General features: G+C 40.6%; 1 protein-coding gene across 4 annotated transcripts in view; it reads left to right on the top strand.

Moving 5' to 3' along the window:
- ARHGAP8 (Rho GTPase activating protein 8) overlaps positions 1–23,070 on the top strand; it is an 86,670-nt gene that overhangs the window by 52,595 nt on the left and 11,005 nt on the right. For all 4 annotated transcript variants that reach the window (XM_075760077.1, XM_075760088.1, XM_075760097.1 and 1 more), the window contains 2 exons: positions 9,599–9,672; positions 22,923–23,000. In XM_075760077.1, coding sequence (XP_075616192.1) covers positions 9,599–9,672; positions 22,923–23,000 — 152 coding nt within the window. The remainder of the gene's footprint in view (positions 1–9,598; positions 9,673–22,922; positions 23,001–23,070) is intronic.

Raw genomic sequence — 23,070 nt, forward strand, 5'->3', positions numbered from 1 at the left:
CTAGGGAAAATGTGGGCCCTCTCTGGAAGGAAATGGGTGACCTGGTTACCCAGGACATGGAGAAGGCTGAGGTACTCAGCAACTTTTTTGCCTCAGTCTTCACCAGCAAGTGCTCGAGCCACACCACCTAAGTCACAGAAGGCAAAGGCAGGAACTGGGAGAATGAAGAACCGCCCACTGTTGGAGAACATCAGGTTTGAGATCATCTAAGGAACCTGAACGTGCACAAGTCAATGGGACCTGGTGAGGTGCATCCATGGGTCCTGAGGGAACTGGTGGATGAAGTTGTGAAGCCACTATCCATCATAGTTGAGAAGTCGTGGCAGCCCAGTGAAGTTCCCATTGACTGGAAAAAGGGAAAACATAACTCCCAGTTTTAAAAGGGGAAAAAAGGAAGACCCAGGGAACTATAGACTGGTCAGTCTCACCTCTTGTGCCTGGCAAGATGATGGAGCAGACCCTCCTGGAAACTATGCTCAGGCACATGGAAAATAAGGAGGTGACTGGTGAGACCCAACATGGCTTCAGTAAGGGCAAATCGTGCCTGACAAATTTGGTGGCCTTCTATGATGGGGTTACAGCATTGGTGGACAAGGGAAGAGTGACAGACATCATCTACCTGGACTTGCCCAAAGCATTTGGCACTGTCCTGCACACCATCCTTGTCTCTAAATTGGAGAGATACGGATTTGATGGGTGGACCACTTGATGGATAAGGAATTGGCTGGATGGTCAACAGAAGCTCAACATAACCTGGCAACGTGTGCTTGCAGCCCAGAAAGCCAACCGTGTCCTGGGCTGCATCAAAAGAAGCGTGACCAGGAGGTCAAGGGATATGATTCTGCCCTTCTACTCCGCTCTTGTGAGACCCCACCTGGAGTACCGCATCCAGCTCTGGGGTCACCAGCACAAGAAAGACATGGAGCTGTTGGAGCGAGTCCAGCGGAGGGCCACAAAGATGGTCAGACGGCTGGAGCACCTCTCCTATGAGGACAGGCTGAGAGAGTTGGGGTTGTTCAGCCTGGAGAAGAGAAGACTCTGGGGAGACCTTCTAGCAGCCTTCCAGTATCTGAAGGGGGCCTACAAGAAAGCAGGAGAGGGACTGTTTACTAGGGCATGTAGTGATAAGACAAGGGATAATGACCTTAAGCTGAAGAAGAGTAGATGTGGATTAGATATAAGGAAAAAAATTCTTCTCCATGAGGTTGATGAGACACTGGAACAGGTTGCCCAGAGAAGTTGTGGATGCCCCCTCCCTGGAAGTGATCAAGACCAGACTGGATGGGGCTTTGGGCAACCTGGTCTGGTGGAGGGTGTCCCTGCCCATGGCAGGAGGGTTGGAACTAGATGATCTTTGAGGTCCCTTCCAACCCAAACCACTCTATGATATTCGTTCCTTCTGTTTGCCCACCCTTGTCCAAATTCCCTCTTGCAGAAGAGATGATGCTGCGTCACTACATAAAAGTCACAAATAAACAAATCCCATATGACTTCTAAATGAGAAATGAAGGGCTTAGCTTAGACTGTGAAGAAAGGTAAAGTTAACAGAGTAGAGGGAATGATATGTGTGGATGGCTTCTAAAATCTGAACCAAAAAAAACCTATGAACTTTCATCTTGATGAATGAATTGCTTTTGCCAATTCCTTCTCGTTTTATGAGTTCTATAGACTCTAATGGCAAAATGGTAGTGACCTCCCACCCATCTAGCTAGGAGCCAGATTTGAAGTCTTCTCCTGGGTGAGGAGGCCTTTCCATTTTTCTGAAGAGAGCTACAAGGAGACCCTGATTTTATTTGGTACAGGCTCATGGGAATACGTGTGTTGTGTATTTCATTACACTTAGTAAAACTTGTACTGTCAGAGTTGCTGCTCAGAGAAAGCTACTGTCGTTAAAGGACTGTTTCTCTGCAGAGTCCTTTAGTTTAAGAAAAGAAATTATAAGGCCCACAGGTCTGAGGTTTCATCAGTTTCAGTACTTCTGGGATGATGATTTTTATTCAGTCAGTAAAAGGTTGGTGAACGGGATTTATCCAAAGCCCTCATAGGTGGCCTAATTTTGATAAGATGTTTGATAATGGTATCCCAATTACTTCTGGCTGTAGAACGTGGTAAAGTCATACTGTTTTGAATATCCCTCCCTAAAAGCAGCGGGCAATGCTATCTCTGGTAACACTTCCTCATTTATCTTTTTTCTCAGTTTATATTGGTTAATGCATTTGCTTTCCAGAGCTATAATTAAAAATTAGAAAAACAAAAAGTGATTAAGCATTGGTTCAAAATATCTCACTGTTGTCCAACAGGCAAAGGGGAAAAACAAATAATGTTTTGTTAGGACAGCAAAATGAAGCTGAAAGAAGTTTCCATCTAGACACTGATAAATGACTGTCTGGGACCAGTGCCTCATCTTGGAGGAATCTGTTAACTCACAAAGACATTTTTAACCTCATAGAGTCAGATTTTCAAAATGACATAAGGCAACTGGGCATTTAAAAATCATGGAAGGTCTGTGAGACCTGGGAGTATAATTCTTTGAAATATAATCTATACTGAATTGGGTTTAATTTATGAGCGAGCTGAAGGGCTTATTATCAGGTTAGTTCAAAACTTTTCTTTCTTATGTTACCCACATCCACTCAGGATCCAAAATCTGAATTTAAATCTGCATTTGATTTCTTTAACCCCTTAGTGTCACCCTAAACTCTTTGTGGGGAGGAGAAAACAAATCCATACCAAGCTGACTTCATATTAAGTGTCCATCCAGCTTTGTTTACATTTACTTGTCTGGGATTTAAGCGTGTACGTGGTTAGGCATAGATGTGAACTGGAAAACATTCCTTATTGTGAGCTCCTGTGAGGACTCAATAACTTGGTCTTTGCTGCTAGAACTTGAATCTACTACCAATTTGTCCTGAAGTTTTCACTGAAATGACCCTAATTCAAGCAATAATAAATGAGCTTAGTAAAAGCAGTTAAATCATCCAAAGCTGGCTTATAGGATGTCTTTAGAATAAAGTGAGGGGGACCAAAAAAGTTTGGCTGTCTCCCTATTTAATTCTTTATGTCTACACGTACAGAGCAGATTTGACCAGTTTACTGAATGACAGTCTTTCCGTAGCATTTCTGATTCACAGCCTGGATTGCCTGGTTGCTAAATTGCACCTTTAAAGGTTTGAACTCATGTTAAAAACTATGTGATTTTCTTGAAAATATAAAATAACGCAACTGGAACTAAGGTTCATCTTGATGGGGGATATCAGACAGAACAATCCTTCTGAGGAGGTTTTGTCCACACTTAGTTTTTCATTTATAATTTAATGGGAATACATGCTCGGATTTGACAGGTACTTAAGAATGTGTAGCAGAGAGTGGGTGGGATAGTTTGCATGTTTAGTGTTTATTATGCCCTTCTCTATCTGCACATAAGAAGCTTGAATTAACAAGTTAGAATGAGGAGAACAACAACTGTAATGAGCTGGTTTAAACACTTATCGAACCTCCCGTCATGTCCCCAATAGAGGGCAATAGCCGATGTTAGCAGGGAGCAGGGTTAGAACAGGGCAAGCGCGCAGCGATACTTCCTCGAGTATAATGTCCCAGCTTGTAGTGGTCAGAGACTGGCAGGGGAGAGTACTACAGTACTATGGAAATGGCGCTCTGTTACTCACCAGCAGCTATTGCTTTTATAAATCCAGAGATTTCAAAGAACGTTCAGGTATTGTGTTGATATAGCAAGACTGTTTTTCTGTTCATTCAGCAATGCTACCTTCACACACAAAATGTAGAGCAGCAGGAATTAGCTATTCAGAATATATTCTCTGTAGTTTGCACTGCATGTCAGTGTGAAAAGTAGAATTTTTATTCTCAAAGTAAAGATTTTATGTTTAAAAAGGCAAGGAAAAATTTAGGGGACCCTCTGCTTATGTTGTTCAGATAAATACAGTTAAAAGGCACGAATGAAGCTTCCTAAATTTGCATGCTTTAAAGGAATTCATAATTGACTATATGGGCCAAGCGGCATCATTGTCATCTGCTGTATGTTCAGCAGGCTCCTGTAAACCCCTGTTGCTGCACCCGGGCGCCTCTGTAATCAAGGAAGGCTACAGCGGAGCTCCAGCACAGAGCACAGAGTTGACCTTGACTAGCTATTGACATTGTTCTGTTTTCTCTGGTTGGTTTGAAAATCTAAAATTAAATATCTTTTGTGGGAAGACAGGAAATGTTTTGATTTTCTATCCATTGCCATGGATGGGGAGAGAGGGCAGAGAAAAATGCACAAAATTGCCACAACTCTACAGCTTTTGCTTGTTGAATTGTTATCATAAACGTTTCAGGTTGCTTTCCTTTTGGTCAATCTTTCCGCTTGTGCATGCTGTGTATGCGTGACCGGGGAGGAAGAATGCATTCTAAACCAAATCTCAGTATGTCTCAGCAGGGAAAAAATGAAAAGGAGAGGAAAAGCAGAGAGAGAGAAAGATTATCAGCCAAGAATACTTAATGACACTTCAGAACAATGTGTAAAGACCTTTTGTGATAACTGTCCACTGTCTAGAAATGAATCATTGGGTATATAATGTGTTGCAGTAACTAATCATATATCCTATAGTGAGGAGTATTCTCCCTGGCTGGTGTGTTTACCAGAATAGATCCTTCTTGGATCTGACATGTTGATGAAATACAATACAGATCTGTGAATCGGTTACAGAAAACTATATTGTGCAGCATTGAAATGCTGTGCTATGCTCATCTCTTAAGCAGAAAGCGTAAGAGATCTCTCATTTCAAATTGCCTTTAGTAGTGCCTGATCTCCAATGTCAGTTTGCATTGGCCATCATAAAGCACAGCTGCTCATCACACCGTCCCAAACAAGGCAAGAAAAATGCAGATTACTTGACGTGATCCACAAAAAGAGGATAGAGGTGTGATTTCAATGACCTCTGAGCTGGTCTGATTTACATTAGCTGTGGTAATGTCCCTATTATTTTCTGTCACCTTAGGTCCAGTAAACTGAATGCTGTGTCCCACATTGTGAAATGTGATGAAAATATCCATCCCAGCTTTCCCAGCGTTGGAAAAATAGAACAAACGTTTGCATGTGACTTTCAGTGAATATCTTGCTCTATTTTAAAAAAACATTTATCTTGAGGACCTCTTATATTGTACTGAGCATGAAACCTTTCCTTCAAGGGAAACAGGGATCTGGTAGAAAATGGTAGATGTGCAGAAACTGTATCTTTTTTCCTAGAAAAAGAAAAATTATGTGTAGGTTTTATTATTACAAATTATAGCCCAGTTATTTGTCTCACCTCTCTGACAGATAAACTAGTGCTCAGCAGGAGCAAGTGCTGTAAATAATCAGTCTGCTATTTATACACTGAAATGGGAAACACATTTATGGGTAACAATAATAATTAGAAAACATTTATAAAAAGCTGCTGGGTTGCTGTTTGGTGCCTCTGGAGTGAGCAGCTGTAAGAAAGCAAAAACAATCAGTGCAACTTCAGAGAGACTGAGAATGGGTTCTATGAGCTTAAATTGTCAATAATAAAGATGTAACAGCTTCCAAGCAAATTAAAGTCTTGATGATGTTCCCATTTAAGTGAATTAAGCTTTCGACTAATTTTAATAAAAGTTGCCCTAAATGTTTAGGGTACTGATCTGAATACATGAAACAAAATTATTTGACACACAAGGATTGCGTTATAACTCCCCTATTAGAAAAGCTAAAATAAATGTTGGGGTTTTTTTCCCTTACCTTGATTTGCTGCAGGCTTTTCCTCGCTGGTATCCCGAACATTGACCTCGATACTGACCTCATCTCCCACCCCCTTTTCTTGTTTAGTCCCTTACCAGGGGATATCATTTCACTGGGGATTTCAACTTTGCATGCTGTGCAGAGACCACCTAGAACTTCCTTCCTCATGTGGTCTATTAGCAAGGCTAATTTATTAACAGGGCTGCAGAGTCACTGCCTGTTTTGTTCTATGTTTTTGCAGCAGGGTTGTTGTACAATACTGATCTGCTGCAAGAGAAAATAATTCAGATAGAGAAGCTGCCTTTCAGAGCAAGGGGTTCACACGTTCTGTGTTTGCATGGCTCTCTTCCCTTTGCTGTTTACTTTTGCAGGGGCTGGTGTGAGAGCTCATCGTATTGAAGCAAAGTTAGTTGTTAATTTTTCCTCTCCAGGGTCTAGGTGGAAGGCAGGGGGAAGGGGAGAACAACCTGGGTCTCGGAGCTGGTCTGAGAGCACTGCACAGCTCCTGCATGGTTGTAACACTAGCACTGACCTTCCGCTCTACAGTGTCACCAGCATGCGTGAAACTGCTGTAAGGTTGCTGAAGCTGGAAGGAGCAGGAGAGCCTGGGAATGGTGGGATACGTGTCCTGAAGGAGGCTGAGATGATTTTAGTCCTAGGAGAGATATTTTATGGAGGTGCCTGATTGTCACTGTGGGTAAGAAGAGGATGCTGCTCTGAGGACTAGGTCATAAACTTGGTCCTGGTAGCATCTCAAGCCACGGCCTTCTCTTGTCAGTGAGGTTTTTTCACTTACGGCCTCTGCTTTAGCTCTCATAAGATATCTGTGATAATGGGGAAGATTGAGGTTGGACTTGGTCTTACAAGTCAGGTCATAAATATTTCTTCTGGCCATTATCATGTTGTTGTGATACTGCAGAGAATGATTACTCCAGCAAGTCTGGTACTGTTTCATATTGAAATTAATGGTGCCTTGCCAGTGTGTAAGGACAAGAAGTTGTATCATTTCATGCAAAGATCATACTTGCAAGCAGCAGCAAATGCTGAGAATTACTAACATATAAAAGATCGTACTTTAGGATTATCTGAATTAAACTCGTTCCTTGCTGTAAGTCTTTTTTTTCTGCAAGTGCATTGCATACATTGTAGAATTTATTTGGGCAAATGTCTACAATTATCATGTTATGAACCTGATTTTGTGACACTTAGCTATATTTTTATTTAAAATTCCCATATCTGTTTACATCAAGGAAAATGCCCCTTTCCTAAAGAGTTCCTGTCAGATATAGATACAGCAGCGTCCACAAAGTAGTATTAACCCACACATAGAGCAGTATTGAATTTTGTACACTTCAGATTCTGGTATGGATACTTTGTTGAAAAAGAGCACGAAAAATTTGTTCAATGGATTGATTTTTAGTTAAGCCCATGGTTCTCCTGTGAACCTATGTCAACCAAATTTGACGGAGGAGTCGAGCTCTCACAAATACTACAAGGTTTTACAAATCATTGGCTGGAAGGAGAGAAACTGTAGCAGGAATTCAATTTTTCTGTTGCATTTGGTCTGCTGGTGCACCGGTTAGTGTTTAGATGGTGACTAATTATAAGCTACTCCTTACCTTATGAGGAAATATGAGATAAAGAGGTCAGAGGAGGAAATGAAAATACTCTGTAAAGGAAGTGAGGGTTTAGATGACATAAGGAAATGATCTTGGGTTACTATGATGAGGAAAGAGGTAGGACATAGGATACAAATCCATAGCAGATCAACTTCCCTCTGCAGGGAACAACTTATTTCCTTTCAAACAGCAGGGTGGTCTAGGTATTTGAAATAGTAGAAAGAGCTCTGGGAGCTGGATTAACAAGTTTATTACAATCACCTAACAAATTACATTGTTTTCTATAGCACTAGGGGAACTGATACATAAAACATGCACAGTAGAAGGAAAAAAAAATACGGCTTAGGAGAATCTGGGTAACATACAGACGGACAGACATTAGTGCCTGGGATTAGATTGGATGGTGAAAATAGGAAAGAAGAAGAGTAGGATTGAGTGGGCAATGAAACTGTAACTGGAAGAAATGGCACTGGTGGCTCAGCGTTGTGTTCCTCGAGTGATGAATAAGGTCAAAATGTTTGATGGTTGAATAACTGAATGGCATGAAGTATATTCCCCTGTCAGTTTATGAGTAAGAGAGGCAAAACCACTCTTTTTTCTGAATCTCTAGGGTGATTCAGTACCTAAGTCAGGATCTTGCTCTGAGTCGTCCCATTGGAGGAACTCGTCCACTCATGAACCTCCATTCATGAGGCTGGGGGTGACCAACCTCCTAAGCTTGGAGGTCCAAAATTAACCAGTCCACACATCCTCTTCTAACTCCCTTCATAGGCATCGGGAAGACAAATAGGAGGAGGAGGAGGGGATGATTTGACAATTTCCCTACCCCTCCATGCTGACTTATGTTGCTGTAACATCTATTTTAAGGTAGTTTTTATGTGTAGTTTAAACGAAATATAATACTAGATTGCTCAATCCATGCAACAATGTTACAGAAATTGTGTCAAATACACTCCAGTTACTGTAAGTTGCTTTATATTAATAAAGTAATAAGCCTAGATAGAGAAGAAATCACAGTATTTGGAAAAGAAAAAGACTAAGAATCATTCTCCCCTGCAGGTGCAACCTCAGCTAGCAGCACTAGGTTACGGCTATGTTGCATGTTGTATAAACATCTTGCATTTTCTGTGGGTGAGCTGCAGCATTTGCAGCCTCTCTTGATACAGTCACAGATCTCTGTGCTGTTTTGTGCCGGTGCTTTCGAGTTTGTTAGTAAAGCTGGTCACCTTTTAAATACCAAATATGAAATTGTACCTGTAAATATATATGAAGTCTACTTTAAAATCTGCGATTTGTCCTTTATTTTGTTATTAATTACTATAAAAATATAGCAGAATACTCAGCCGATACTGACCGTCTCTTTTGTTATACTTTTTAAACTGCCAAAGACTGTTTTTTTAAATAAGGAAGATAATTGCAGAATTTTCTGCGCTGTCTAGATCAAGAAAATGCTATGTTCGATTTTTTTGCCTCAACTGTTCACTCATGAAAGAGAGGAAAATCTCATTTCATGGGAATCATTCAAAGCGTTAATAATCTCACTGCATCACTTTGCCTTCAAAATAAATAGTACAATATCTTTTTAATTATACATGCACTGTGGCTTAAAAAGAGACAAATGACAAAGAAAAATCTGCATGATAAAAGGCCCCTAAACTTGCAGCATCCCTTGATCAAGACTTACTATGAAGCATTTGCTGCAAACTCCTTCGCCTGCCTCTAAGCTGCCTTGAAACCCCATTCCACCAGTGGTGTCCACCCAAATCTGATCACAGCCGCCACCACCGTCGTCACTGCGTCATGGTTAAATGCAGCTGTGCCTGGGGAATGCCAAGCGAGGGGTACAAAACTGGAGCAAAACCAATCTCAACTGGGGGCAAGGTTGGCCTGGAACACCGTTCTGCTCTTCTGTCCTTGACTCCCCTTCAGTACAGTAAATAGCACTTATTTATTACTCAGCGCTGTTATATAGCTTTTCTAGCGAGAAGAAAGCATTTAAGAATGGCTCTTCGAGTGGAAGCCCAAGTCAACTGTTTCAGTGGCTCCTTCAACACCTGTTGGAGTTTCGGAGGACTCTTGTGTTTGGTGTGGGATCCTTAACTTGTGGAAGGGAACATATGCTCTCAGTTCTCTCTCAGGTTTTTGCTGAGAGTGTTCCGTCTTGGTTTTGACTCTTTGTCTATGAATGCCATTTAAAGGCTGTTACTTTTTCTTTTTTTCCTAACAGTATCAAGGACAAAAATAAAGGCGAACTAATCCCCCCAGTAATGAAGGAAACTGTATCCTACCTAAAAAGAAAAGGTGAGTTTTGTGTCAAAAGATGTGTCTTTCAGAACAAGGACAATAGTATAGCTCAGTGCCTGATTCAGCAAAGTTTACAACTACACAGGATATGTTTATGTCCTGAAAACTTGCATGGCAATTGGGCACTGCCTCGAGAGCTTTTATGGGTAGGGAATACTTATTATCAGATTATTGTCCCACTGTGAAAAAAAACCCAAAACCTTTTTGCCCTTAGGATTAGAGAATAGCAAATGAGAAAAGATGCCTTGAAATACACCTCATCAACTCATGTCTGGTTTTAAGTAGGACTCCCAGTAAAAATCAATGAGAAATTCTGTTTTTATCAAACCAGTGGCCATAAAAACTCATTGAAAAAACATGTTTTGCAGGAGTAAGCCTGAAGTCCTCCCTTCACAAAATATTTTTCCTGGTATTTACAGACCCTTTGACTGCAGTTCCATTCTATAGTTACATTACATAGAGATACAGGTTACAAAGGCTTATATTTAAAATGGGAATGTCCAAACCTGAATTCCCTATATCACCTTCATGTACAGGGCAAAGAGAGGGTAGACTTTGAACTGCTGCCTATACCACTGAGCTCCCCGCTGTGTACCTGACCAACATAAAGGACCAAATATCAGGTGCGGTCTGTAGGGTAAGTGCACTGTATTCCCTACATAGGGACAAAGGTGCACACAGGGAGAAAGCCAGAGATAAGGCCGCAGTCTTGAAATTCCTTTTTCCAGTGTAATGTGATCTTACTTTTCGATCCCTGATTTTTAAGGCAATCACAGCAACGTTTCCATAGCCCTTTGTGCTCCAAGGCCTCAGAGTTTCACAAATGTTTGCTAAATCTTATAGTACTAAATCTATAGCCTAGGTACATTTATCTTACAGGTGACAGAACAGAAACAGAGCATGTGACATGCACAACATTACACAGGGGTAGAACTGGGAATGATTTCTCAGATCACTGAAAGAAGGGTGTGAATTTTTAATAGGTGTGTCAATAGAGGCAAGAGAAGAAAATCAAAATGTGTTTGGTTTAGTTACTTAAAAAAAAAAAAAAGAAACATCACTGGTGTTTCACATACCATTAAGTTTGGTTAATGTTTGAACAAATTTTGAGGATCAGCATGATATTTGTTAAGACAAAAACCAGAGTCAGATCTCTATATCGCTGTTAAATTAGTTTTATCTGAGATTTTCCTCATTTAAAGAGCTATTTGTATTGACAGCACACAAATGATATAAAATATAAATCTTGAGTAAATTATATTCTTCTGTAGACAGGCTCAACCAAAAATCTATATTCCACAATATTCCCAATTCTTAATTTGCATCCTTGAGCTGTCATTCTGAACAAGGTAAATTTTGCTTTCAGTATTCTAATAGTATGCATCATTGATCTCTGCTTATTTTAACTATTGCCACTAGGGTTTGGTCTGAGTTTGTTTATTTGAACCCTAAGTGAGAAATTTCAAACTTTTTAAAAACTTGTACTGAATAGGCTTCACATTTGTGAAGACAAAGGTGGAGGGGCCAAGAAAAATGTTGCTTCTCAGCTTTATTGGTCATTCTCAAGAGAAATCCTGGCTTCATTTAAATCAGTGCAAGATGATACTGATTTAAATGAGGACAGGCTAGACACTTAGTATCTTGCCTTCGTTGCTAGGCTGTGCTCCTTCATATTTTAGGTTACCACATGGTAAATAAGAACATTCAATAACTGCCCATTGTGGTTTTGTTTGGGTTTCATACCTTGAGTGAAGCTGATTAACGATATGCATAAGAGAAGAAGGGAGAGATCCACTGCAGTGGATACCCGCTTGCAATTTGCAAGCAGTGGGGCTTAGCATCTGTAGGGATGCTTGTGTACTGAAGAGGTAGCACCTTGCCTCTTGAAATTGCTGATTTATCTTCAAAATACCTGCAGCAGCCAAGGCCAAGTACTGGAGTGGGGCCAGTTCGGCTATTAAAGGTATCTACTGATCTGTAGTAGATCAAGAGTTCCTAATAGACTTTATTGAAGGCCTTCTGGTCCAAATTCAGGATTTCCACTCAAGCCCATAAAGCTGTTTGGATGTGCTGTTTCCAGCCTGGTGCTAAAGAGGAAAACTTTGCAGGTGTAGCTTGTATCAAATATTATGATTGGATGCAGGGAATGTAAATAGTTCACTACTAAGAATGTTGAAGGCAAGTGACTGGCAGCTTGAGACAATCCTTGTAATTATAATTGTAAGTGGATAATTAAAGCTCGTGTAGTGTATCAGTGCATGCCCCATCTGCAGATGAAAGCTAGACTTTTTGTGTGTCTTAAATTGTTATGAAACAATCATCCTTACATATATTTAGCTTATCTTAATAGGCAAATACCTCTTCCTCACTAATCACAGGAGTCAAGAGAGCTAAAATGAGGATGAATGTGCACTAACATCATTACTTCTCACAGCTGTTATTATTTAAAAATTGAGTGAAAATTTAGTCACTAAAATGTTAGTTGATTTAAACTTTTGGCTGTGCTTGGGAGGGGGGTTTTACATATCTGGCACTTCCTTGGACCTATTTAAAGATTTTAAAGAAATATGAGGTTTATGGACATCATTATATTGTGCCGGTGACCAGTAACTAATAATTCTTGCACTGATCTGACACAAAACCTCCGTATCTTGCTTTTGTTCTTTCTGGGTGTTTTGTCTCATCACTATTGCACCAGTCCCATACTCTTCCGTCTCGACAATTGCTGAGTCGACCAGCTCAGAGACCCACAGTTTTCTGAAGCAGCAGTAACATTAACTGTGCAATACAGCACAAAAAACGAGCAAGTTTTAGCTCTCATGGTTGTGATAAAAGAAAGGGTTGGCTCAACCTTGTTGTTGCAGAATTTTTCCTAGATGAAATGTTTGTTATTCTGAAAGCAGTAATCATCCTTGGGTTTTCTCCAAACTTCATCTTTTTTTGGCTAAAAATTCATCTGTTCAGTGCAGTATCAGCACAGTTTGTAAAGGATAGTCTCTGCGGAAATGTGATGATACTTCTGAACAAAGCCCTTGTCCTACTTTATGCATCTGCGCAAGTCAGTGGCATGGTAATGCTGGCCACCGATACGTAGCCCACCCCACGCACTTGCTAGCTGGACTATCTCTTTTTTTCCCCTGCTCTCTGTCCTTCTGTGCCCTCAGGAAGGAAGGACATGGGCTCTGTCAACTTTGACATTTTCCAACGAAGCCCAGGTTTGCTCAGAGCTGTCATATTCTCGATCATAAGGAGATCTCCACAAACCAGATTTCCAAGGAGAGATGGCTTGTCAGGTAGAGTGTTTTCTGACATTCTCAGCCAGCTGATGCTTGAAAGCCAAGTACCTGCCATGCCAAGGCTGTTAAGCAGTAGGTGATAGACATGCATTTTTTTGCACTTGATTATAAGTGTGCAGGTATCTGTTGTACCTGCTGTCTGCTATGATTTTAACTCTTTCTCTAAATCTGGAATATCTCAATGCTGCCATCAGCTTCAGTGAGTGTCGGTTCCTGTGCTGACAGCCCCGGGAGGCTGACTGGCAGCGTTCTTTGCACTCCAGACGTGGCCGTGAGCACAGTGAAAGCTTCAGTTCATCTTCCGGAAGTGACAAAAATTCACTGTCATTACCCTATTCCATTTGATTTTGGCATAGTTTCCAGCCTTGCAGAATTAGCAGGGAGCAGGTTTTGTTTTTCACCCTAGGTGCAGTATTTCCACTCTTTCTTCCCATTGCTACATTTTCACATCTACGTACCTGAAATCAGTTTCTGAAACTCTGACTTAGATCACAAAAGCTTCTGCAAAATCATGCTTCTTCAACAGGGTTAAGATTTTTTTTTGAAATATTAGAGACCCTCTGACATCTGTTAAGTCCGTTCCGTACTGCTCAGGCTCTTATTTCTCGAACAGATCTGATGCAGGAGCTGTGGTGGTATTCCAACTAGACACCAGCCTGCAATAACACGCTACCAGGCGAAAGAAACTTTCAGTCCCCAAAGTTCACCCAGCCTTTTTCATCTTAATGACTCTGATCCCTTTGACATATTGCTTCACGTCACATTCTTCCTCCTTGATGTTTAAATTTTTTGCCTCAGTTTCAGACAACGCTGTTGGTATAAGTGTTCTTCGCAGTGTGAGGCATCCTCATCTGTACAAATGAGCCCAAACTCCCCTTCTTGTACCGAGTTAGTGAGTGGGCTCTGACAGCAGCAAACACAGCCTCATCCCAAACAGCCAAATTAGCGTTACAACAGTGAGTGCGGGTTTCTTCCTTGTATATTTATTTATCTGACTGCATATTTCGATAGCTGTTTCTGAACAAGATGACTCTCACTGGATCCAGTTAATAAGTCACCCAGTACCATAACAGAGACTAAAGAATGTACTGTAAGCAGAGATTCCTCTACATCTGTTTGTATTATATAAATGAGATCTGTTATGGCTAGTGCCTCAGACACTACTGCAATAGAAACAATACATTAAGTTTCTTAATTTCTATAATTATTTTTTCAACAAAGGAAGGCAAAGTAGCCATTTCACCACTTTTATTCTATTTCCACTTTAGAGTGAAAAATGTTTTTAAAGTTCTTAATGCTGAATTTTAAAAATGCTTAATTTCAGTTCTTGCTAACCTTCACAGGTGTGGTGGGTTGACCCTGGCTGAGGGCCAGGTGCCCACCAGAGCTGCTCTATCACTCCCCTCTTTCATTAGACAGGGGAGAAAAGGTACAACGAAAAAAAACTTATGGGTCGAGATAAGGACAGGGAGAGATCATTCTCTAATTATCATCACGAGCAAAACAGACTGAACTGAGAGAGGGAATTAATCTAATTTATTACTAAGCAAAACAGAATAGAGGAATGAGAAATAAAACCAAATCTTAAAACACCTCCCCCCACCCCTCCCATCTTCCCGGGCTCAACTTCACTCCCGGCTTCAACCTCCGCCCTCCTCAGCGGCACAGGGGGACGGGGAGTGGGGGTTACGGTCAGTTCATCACGTGGTGTTTCTGCCACTTCTTCATCCTCAGGGGGAGGACTCCTCTCATCGTTCCCCTGCTCCAGCGTGGGGTCCCTCTCATGGGAGACAGTCCTTCACGGCCTTCTCCAACGTGAGTCCTTCCCATGGGCTACAGTCCTTCATGAACTGCTCCAGCGTGGGTCTCTTCCATGGGGTGCAGACCTTCAGGAGCAAACTGCTCCAGCGTGGGTCCCCCACGGGGTCACAAGTCCTGTCAGCAAACCTGCTCCAGCATGGGCTCCTCTCTCCACGGGGCCACAGGTCCTGCCAGGAGCTTGCTCCAGTGTGGGCTTCCCACGGGGTCACAGCCTCCTTCAGGTGTCTCCACCTGCTCCGGCGTGGGGTTCTCCACGGGCTGCAGGTGGAATCTCTACACCTCCTCATCCTCCCTCCATGGGCTGCAGGGGGACAGCCTGCCTCACCATGGTCTTCACCACGGGTGCAGGGGAATCTTGCTCCGGCGCCTGGAGCACCTCCTCCCCCTGCTTCTGCGCTGACCTGGGTGTCTGCAGATGTTCTTACATCTTCTCACTCCTCTCTCTGGCTGAAAAAGCGCTCTCTAACTGTTTTTTTCTCTTTCTTAAATATGTGATCACAGAGGCGCTGATTGGCTTGGCCTTGGCCAGCGGCGGGTCTGTCTTGGAGCCGGCTGGCATTGGCTTCATCAGACACAGGGGAAGCTTCTAGCAGCTTCTCACAGAAGCCACCCCTGTAGCCCCCCTGCTACCAAAACCTTGCCACGCAAACCCAACACAACAGGGAAGAATTGGTTTCCTAAAATGAGTTCTGAGTATCTGAGAAAATCATCAACTCATTAAGACTAAGCCTCAGAGTTCATCTTCTGGACCAAACCAGAGAAGTGCTCTTAATTTCAGAAGTAAGGTGTTGGTATCATCTTGAACCCAACTGATGATTTAGTCAAGCCAAAGAGGAAGGACAGGTTTAACATAGTACATTTGTGACTAGATCTTCGTGGCAACCAGCAAACCAGAGGACATTTTTTTCTACACTCAGCCTCAAAACCACAGCCCGCTCATCTGTCTAGTTTATAAATGCAAGACTTGACTTGCACTTGCACTAAATAAGGTACTACACACACACAAAAAAAATCTTATCTCTACCATGCCATGAGAAATTACCTTGCTTAATTAAATATTCACTCTCTTGTCAGAACAATTCGTAAGTGTTTCTAACCTGGTGTCATTCCTCTGGTGGTAATGATTTGACACTTTGCTCACAGGCCCTTTTCTCCAAAAAGCCCAGCTTATGCCACAGGGTAGTAATTTTCTTTCTCTGATTAATATGTCCCCACGTGTCCTCGGCAACCTATTTTGTGCTGAAATGAGACTATAAATGGGAGCTGCCACTTCTAACTGACTCTTTTGGCAACTGGGGATATAAGTAATGCCATGCTATGGAGGATGCATCTTTGCGTGTATGGCTTCCATAATGCTCCGGGACCGGGCTGCGCGAGCGGCTGCAGCTGCTGGTGCAGAGAGGGGCCCGCTCCCTCCAGAGCTGCCCAGCCTCTGAGGCAGTTTTATCTGTCATAGGCTGGAGGATTCAGAAACGCATTTCTGCTTTTAAATTCCAACAAGATGTCACAGCAGAAGTTCCTTTTCATGTCCTTTACTTACGTGTCTTTTTTCTTTTTTCTTCTTTTTTCTTTTTTCTTCTTTTTTCTTTTTTCTTCTTTTTTCTTTTTTCTTCTTTTTTCTTTTTTCTTCTTTTTTCTTTCTTCTTCTTTCTTTTTTCTTTTCTTCTTTTTTCTTTTTTCTTTTTTCTTTTTTCTTTTTTCCTAGAAAAGCAGGTTACAGACTGGATATAAGGTATAATGATAAATTAAAAGCTAAGTGGTGTGTGGCTGGTGGTTTTAGTGTTTGTTTAGGTCAGTATTAGTACAATTCACCATGCTTGCATAGTTTTGAAACTCTAAGCTGCAGTTTGAGTGTACCGATACACTCTAAAAATAACACTGCTTGGCAAAATCCATGTTTTGTTTGCAAACTCCCAACATCTGGAGGTCAGAAGACAGCTTTTAAGGGAACTTTTTTTTTCATTCATTATACAAGTGGGTATAAACTGCGCTATTTGGACCTGCATGAAGGCGTCAGATAGATTACAAAGGGCAGGAATGTTGCTCAAGCCTATCTCAAATATTAATACATTGTCATTTGTACTGGTCTTATGCAAAATACCAATTTGAAATATGTAGGTAGGATTATTATTTTTAATGTATTTTATGTTTTAGAGAGTATCCTCAAAGGTATAAACTACATGTTTGTCTCTGTTTTAAACAATTTAAAACCAAAGCTAACATGCTGGTATTATTACTAAAATTTCCCAAATTTGGTAACTTTTACATTCTGAGGAATGGCCAAATAAGGAAACAGCTACAAACAAATTGCAAAGAGAACTGATAACTAAAGAGACCATGTGAGATCATCAGCAGCTCAGAAGTGATGGAACAATAAATTCACAGTGAAGGAATTGCACTACCAAATTATGAAACAGAAAAGTTAACTATCCCCTGTAGGAAAATTATCTTGCAGTAGCCCCAGTTGTCAAGCCTTTCTCTCTTACCTCATCTCTTTTGTTGGCTGGAAGTGCTTTGCAGCACAAAGTTTTTGTTTGATGTTGTCTCGTGGTACCACTGGAGAGTCCTGAGCAATGACTAAGACTTCTAAATGAAATGGTAATAACCATGCTATAGAAGTTTAATGATAAAGTAATAAATGTCCTGTGGTATGATTATAGTGACAACTAAAGCTGTCCTTTATCTGCTCAATAGCAGAAGCAGTGGTAAACAGTGATTAATCTTTCCTCCTCATCCCCTCCATGAAGCACAACAAATCTTGCTGATGGAGAAAGTTTTGGTTCCATTTTTTAATGTGAATGAATACATCCTGGTGGTAATAGTCAGAATGGCTAGAGATGGATGGTTATGCATTCTGAATGCATTTGGATTGCTGCAGCTTAGCGAGTTTGCCTTCTGGCCCCCAGTTCTCGTGATCAATCAAATATCTTTTAAAAATGCAACACCGGGAAAGCTTGACATTGGCCATAGAAACATTTCTGAGTTCTTGGCTCTTTTGTTTTTATGTGGATGTTTTTACCTAGGGTTCATGGAGATGAGATAAATCTCAAGACTGGTTCATGTGCTATCAAATAAAAATGAACCTTGTAATAAGCACAGTTTGTGGTTTTGGTGCTCAGGCATTGTAAATAAATTATGTTCAGGGTGCCAAGTGTAAACTGAGAATATTCATTCATAAATCCAAAGGCTAGAGACTATACCATTCAGAACTGCAAGGTCACAAATACACTTTGTGGTCTGTGGAGGATGCACAGTTCAATGTCCTTGCTGCTGCTCAGCTTTTCCACAGGGCTGGAACTGTCCCTTCGCTTCCCCTCTGCACTTGATCTGCTGTGCACCTTCTTGCAGTGCGAGTCATCTTTACAAACTGCAGATATCACGCTCACTTGTTCTGTATTCATTGCACAGACTACAAGGGAAAGGAAGGCTGTGCAATCTCCTCCTCAAACTTGCACTGTATTCTAGCTTTTAAAAAAAAAAATACAACCCCCCAAAAAACAACCCTCAAATCTGTCTCAAGCATAAAAATTCACAATTGCCACTACTTTGTGCATTGAAGTTGTTACACTGAAGATGGACAATTAACATACGCTATAAAGTCATCAATCCTCATATTAGAAATAAATTAGTTCTAATTTTTAAAAAGAAATCTTACTAGAATTAGGTGATCTGCATGAAGATGTCCAAATCAGTTGTATTAATGAGAATAAAAGCTGCTTCCAAATCAGGATGGACACTTCCTGAGACTTGGCAGGACCCCAGCCAAAAGAAACACTTCCAAACTCAATTTGGGACAGAAGGAATTCAGATGCTCACTCTTTGCTGTTTCTCTTCTGAAAGCAGACAAATTAACAAAGGTTTTTGATGCCAGCAACCCTCAAATCAAGGATGATTGAAACAAAAAGAATGTAATTTTCTCATCTCTCTTTCTTTGACAAGTTTGCAGGAATGTGACAGCATGTGTTGCTTTAATTTATCTTTATCAGTTTTGATTTTCTGTGTCTTTCCTGTGGGACAACTGATCGAGGAGGGTAGAAGGGGCTTAAGTATTTTTAGCAACACTTTATTAATTCGGAGTGTGACACAGTTGTGTCATTGCACTGTAAAATTTTGTCTACTGTGGTAGACATCTTATTTCAATGTGGAATGAAGTGCCTGCCTGTTTTCATTTATGATTACTGACATTTAAATAATTACTCAGTTAAGTTCTCAATCGCAGAATCACTTTTCATTGAATACAGATGGATCCTTCACTAGTCACATCACTACTTTTTTTTTTTCTGTATAGCACTTAATATTGAAAATAAAATTTCTCTTTTTTTTTTTTTTTTTTTTTGGTCTGCAGAGCTTAGTGCAGGGTAGCAAAATTCCACTGGTCTCTATATCTGTCTGTCTATATATATGTTAATTTTTTAAATATTTTTTTTTGTGAGGGGCAGACAGCAGTTTGTGCTGAGTTATCTCAACAGAGGCTCTGCAGTGTGGATAGAATATGTGAGTGACATGCAGCTGCGTGTTTATCAGAACCGGAAAGTCCAGGCTCATGTCAGTCATCCCCTAGCAGCGTTCTGGCAAGCACTGCTGCTCCAGAGTTGGTATTCTCAATGGACTTTATTACCCATGCTATTCATGGAAAAATAGTTCAACTTGTACACAAAAAAAAAAATATTTCTCTTTAAAGAGACAGCTGACATGAGTCATGCTGTAAACAGGATTTGATTGAAGAACACTGCTAGCAAAAATTAAATATGCTACTTCAAAATTATTTTTTTAAAGGACAAAAATTAATGCTTTGAGCTGCAATGACCAGGATTGTCCTCAGCCAATTTTGCTTCCTCATCCCATAACTCTGCTGGCTCTGGCATTTGTTTTGTCTACAAAAAGAAGACAAAGTGATTAATTTTATTTTAGTGTGGGTACCTTGTGTTAGCTTAATTATGGTAGTTTCAAGAACTGTTTGGGGTTTTTTTTCCCTGAGTGTCTGAAAAGGAAGAGAAGGTTTGAAGAAAGTATTTCCTGACTGTGTATAAGGGTGTGTGCTTATCCATCACAGTAGAATAACCAACAGGAGGCTTCAGGTCCCCTTCCTCCTTCCCATCCCCTATTGTGAGACCACAGTTGGGCCATGTGCTAATGCTGTTCAGGTTACGTGACATGGGAAACACCAGCGTTCAAATCACATTTTCAGGTAGCTTTGCCCTGCCTAAACGCAGAAAGCACTGAGAGCAATTAATAGACCTACAGACTGCTAAAAAAAAAGGATCCTGATGAGTTCATATGCATCATAGAATTCAGAAAAATATATTGCAAAAGGGCTGTCTCTGCACACAGGCTCTTTGTTTTCCCCCTTCAACAGCATAATTGCTATTGACTCATGTTTCTGTTTACCGGTAGGCTGAAGTTATGACCCATGCTTTATTTAAAAATTGCTCTAATATATTATTTTCTGGTCTGAGCATCTTTTATGCAAAAAAATATAAAATGTGGCTGTCTTGCTGTTGCATTTTTTTCACTTTAGAATGAGAATATAGCTTTTTCTTCTTTCTTAACAATTGCACTAACCTACATTTATTTCGTGTCAGGTCATTTGGATCGGTTGCCCACAAATGTAAGAAGGATTGGAGATATCTGCTTTGGTAGTTGGCTTGTTGCCACCTGTGATCAAACAAATTGTTGTATATTGATTCAGTTTCAGCTGACCTGGAAAATGAATTCTGGAAGAAGCAGAGCTATCGCCCATATCCCACATTTCTGCAGATAAGGATAAAAGTTGCTTTTTCCCCCTCAGAACTCCAGAAAACATATCCAGCAAGAGCTTAACGTTATGTGCCATTACAGTAACGTTGATGGGATGCAGGGCCAGACAAGTACAGCTGCTGTCTATGCTACAGATTAATGTCTTTAATTAGATTCTTGAAAGCTTAGCCAATAAAGGCATAAGCATGTTAAAAATTGATATTTATTACATTGTAGTTTATACAGTGAGATTCACATCAGATTAAAGCATTAACTATTAAACCAATTCCTGCAAACTGAATTGCAAGTGTTTATGATGTCCATTTTCTGAGAGACTTGTTTCTACAGAAAACCTCTAGTCCACTGACAGCCAGCATAATATTCTACAAATTCTCAGGGAATTATTGTATTTCTTGTTTGCTGAGGGCAATGCGTTGACGAGCTAGCTGTTCACAGCTGCCACTTCCAAAACCACGTCTTTAGACAGGTTGCGCTATAAATCTAATGGAACAGTTTTACTACAGCGATGCCATTTGCCGTAACTTTATTCAACTGAAACATGACCTGGTCGGGAATAAAGCAAGCGGTCAAATAGATCATAATTATTGTCCATTTGGTTCCTTTAGTAACCACACGTGTCCTTCTTAGGTACTGTAGTTTGAGATGTCATACTCCTTCCAGAACCGAGTGCATGGACTAAAGTTTTAATATTCAACCTGGTATTTAACAGGCGAGGGCATAAATGCTGAGAAAGTAACTAGGAGCTGTGTTCAGCTAAACTCCAGCTAAGCCTCTAAATCGAGCCAGTGGAGCATTTTCAAGCACAGCTTGGGGTTCCTTGCAAAAGTCTCTGAATTGTGTCTCTGAAAATTTACTTTGATAGTACATTATCAGTTCTTTTAGTATGCTGATCTAAATTCATCTGAGCAATACTAAATGCTCTTCTGTAAGGAATGGGTTCATTAAGGAATTTTGTATTAATTTATTAATTTTTCATGTGTAAAATATGCATACAACCTGGGTGAATTTACAAGAGTGACTGAATATCTTTCACTAATGTATGACTCAAAATTTTTCTGGAACACCACAAAAATTCTTGATCATGCAAATAGATGCACGTGTACTTTAATTGAAATGTACAAGCATTGATTTCAGTCTGGCTACTTACCTGCTGAAAGATAAGCATGAAAAAAATAAAAAAGTCAATCCACTCTTCCACACTCACATAAAGAAATGAAAAGCAGTCCCTTCAAGTCAGCGGGTGGTCTGCCACCCTCTCAAAATACCAGCAATTTTATGTTTTGTCAGACTACCATAGGCTAATATTTTAGATTACTGTGCTTCCAGTAGGAATCTCCAATTGAGACTACATCTGAGCCAAACTGCATTACCTGCTGGGTGGAAGGAACAGCACAACCTGGAGAAAAGGAAAGAGAGAGGGACGTGATGATTTTGCCAAACTCAAAAGCAAGAAGTACAAGTCTCAAGAAAAGTAATACTTCTTGTCCTCATCCTGTTTTGCATAATAATTCAGATAAATAACTTGCCTTGAAAGCTGTGGTCCAAATTAGATCCTTGATTGGATGCATTTTATTGAAGTTTTTCCTCTGTAGCTAAAGTCAGATTTCAGTTAGTCCAAGACATGAAAGCAAATTAGATACATACCCTTCAGGAGATTTATGATAAATATTTCAGAAGTGTCTCTAGACTAGAATTGGGTATTTCAAGATACTGTGGGCAGACAGAGTGTTAAGTCTTACTGACTTCCAGAGGGAGGTGGAAGGAGCAGTGGTCTGCCCCAAACTACCTTTAAACTGGGGAGGCCGGTATCCCTCCAATGGTAAGAAATAGGGTCCTTGATTCAAAGAGCCTATGAAACGTTCCCAGCCTAATGGATCTTGTCTCACCCACTGACAGAAGAGGGAGCTTAGGGAATCTTTGCAAACACCCTCTTTAGCTTGCTAAGGATTTAAGGCATTTAAAAGGACAATAGCAGATTTACAGGTGTGGTTTGGGGCTCAGTGCGCAGATATGCTCAGTGAGAGTGGGTTTGTAAGCAGCCTGGCGAATCTAAATCTCCTGCTTGTATGTCATTAGATGCAATTGAAAGCTACTTTTAAAGAAGAATGATGGTTGGCAAGACACTCTAAAACACTTAGGAAAGGTGGTGGTATTTCTATGAGACACACTAAAGAAAGTGCTGTAGGCAATGTTGCAACATTATTTGATTGGATGTTGTATTCTCAAGGACTTTATTTCCAAAAAATGAATGTATCAAGTGGGGTTTTTTTCCCAAGCTTTCTGCCTCTGTTCTCTTTTCAACTGAACTTGTAGAGAAAAACAAGAGAGTGAGAGCTTTTACAGATAAGACCTGCCTTAATTGTTTTTTTTTAGGACTACAAGTAGAAGGCCTCTTCAGAAGGTCAGCCAGCATCCAAACTATCAAAGATGTTCAGAAACTCTACAATCAGGGTAAGCTGTCATCATAACATTACCAGTAATAGTGCGAGGGTTTTGTTAGTGTTGGGTTTGTTGGTGAAGC

The sequence above is a fragment of the Balearica regulorum genome, chromosome 1, assembly GCF_011004875.1.
Source record: "Balearica regulorum gibbericeps isolate bBalReg1 chromosome 1, bBalReg1.pri, whole genome shotgun sequence".
Classification (NCBI taxonomy): Eukaryota; Metazoa; Chordata; class Aves; order Gruiformes; family Gruidae; genus Balearica; species Balearica regulorum.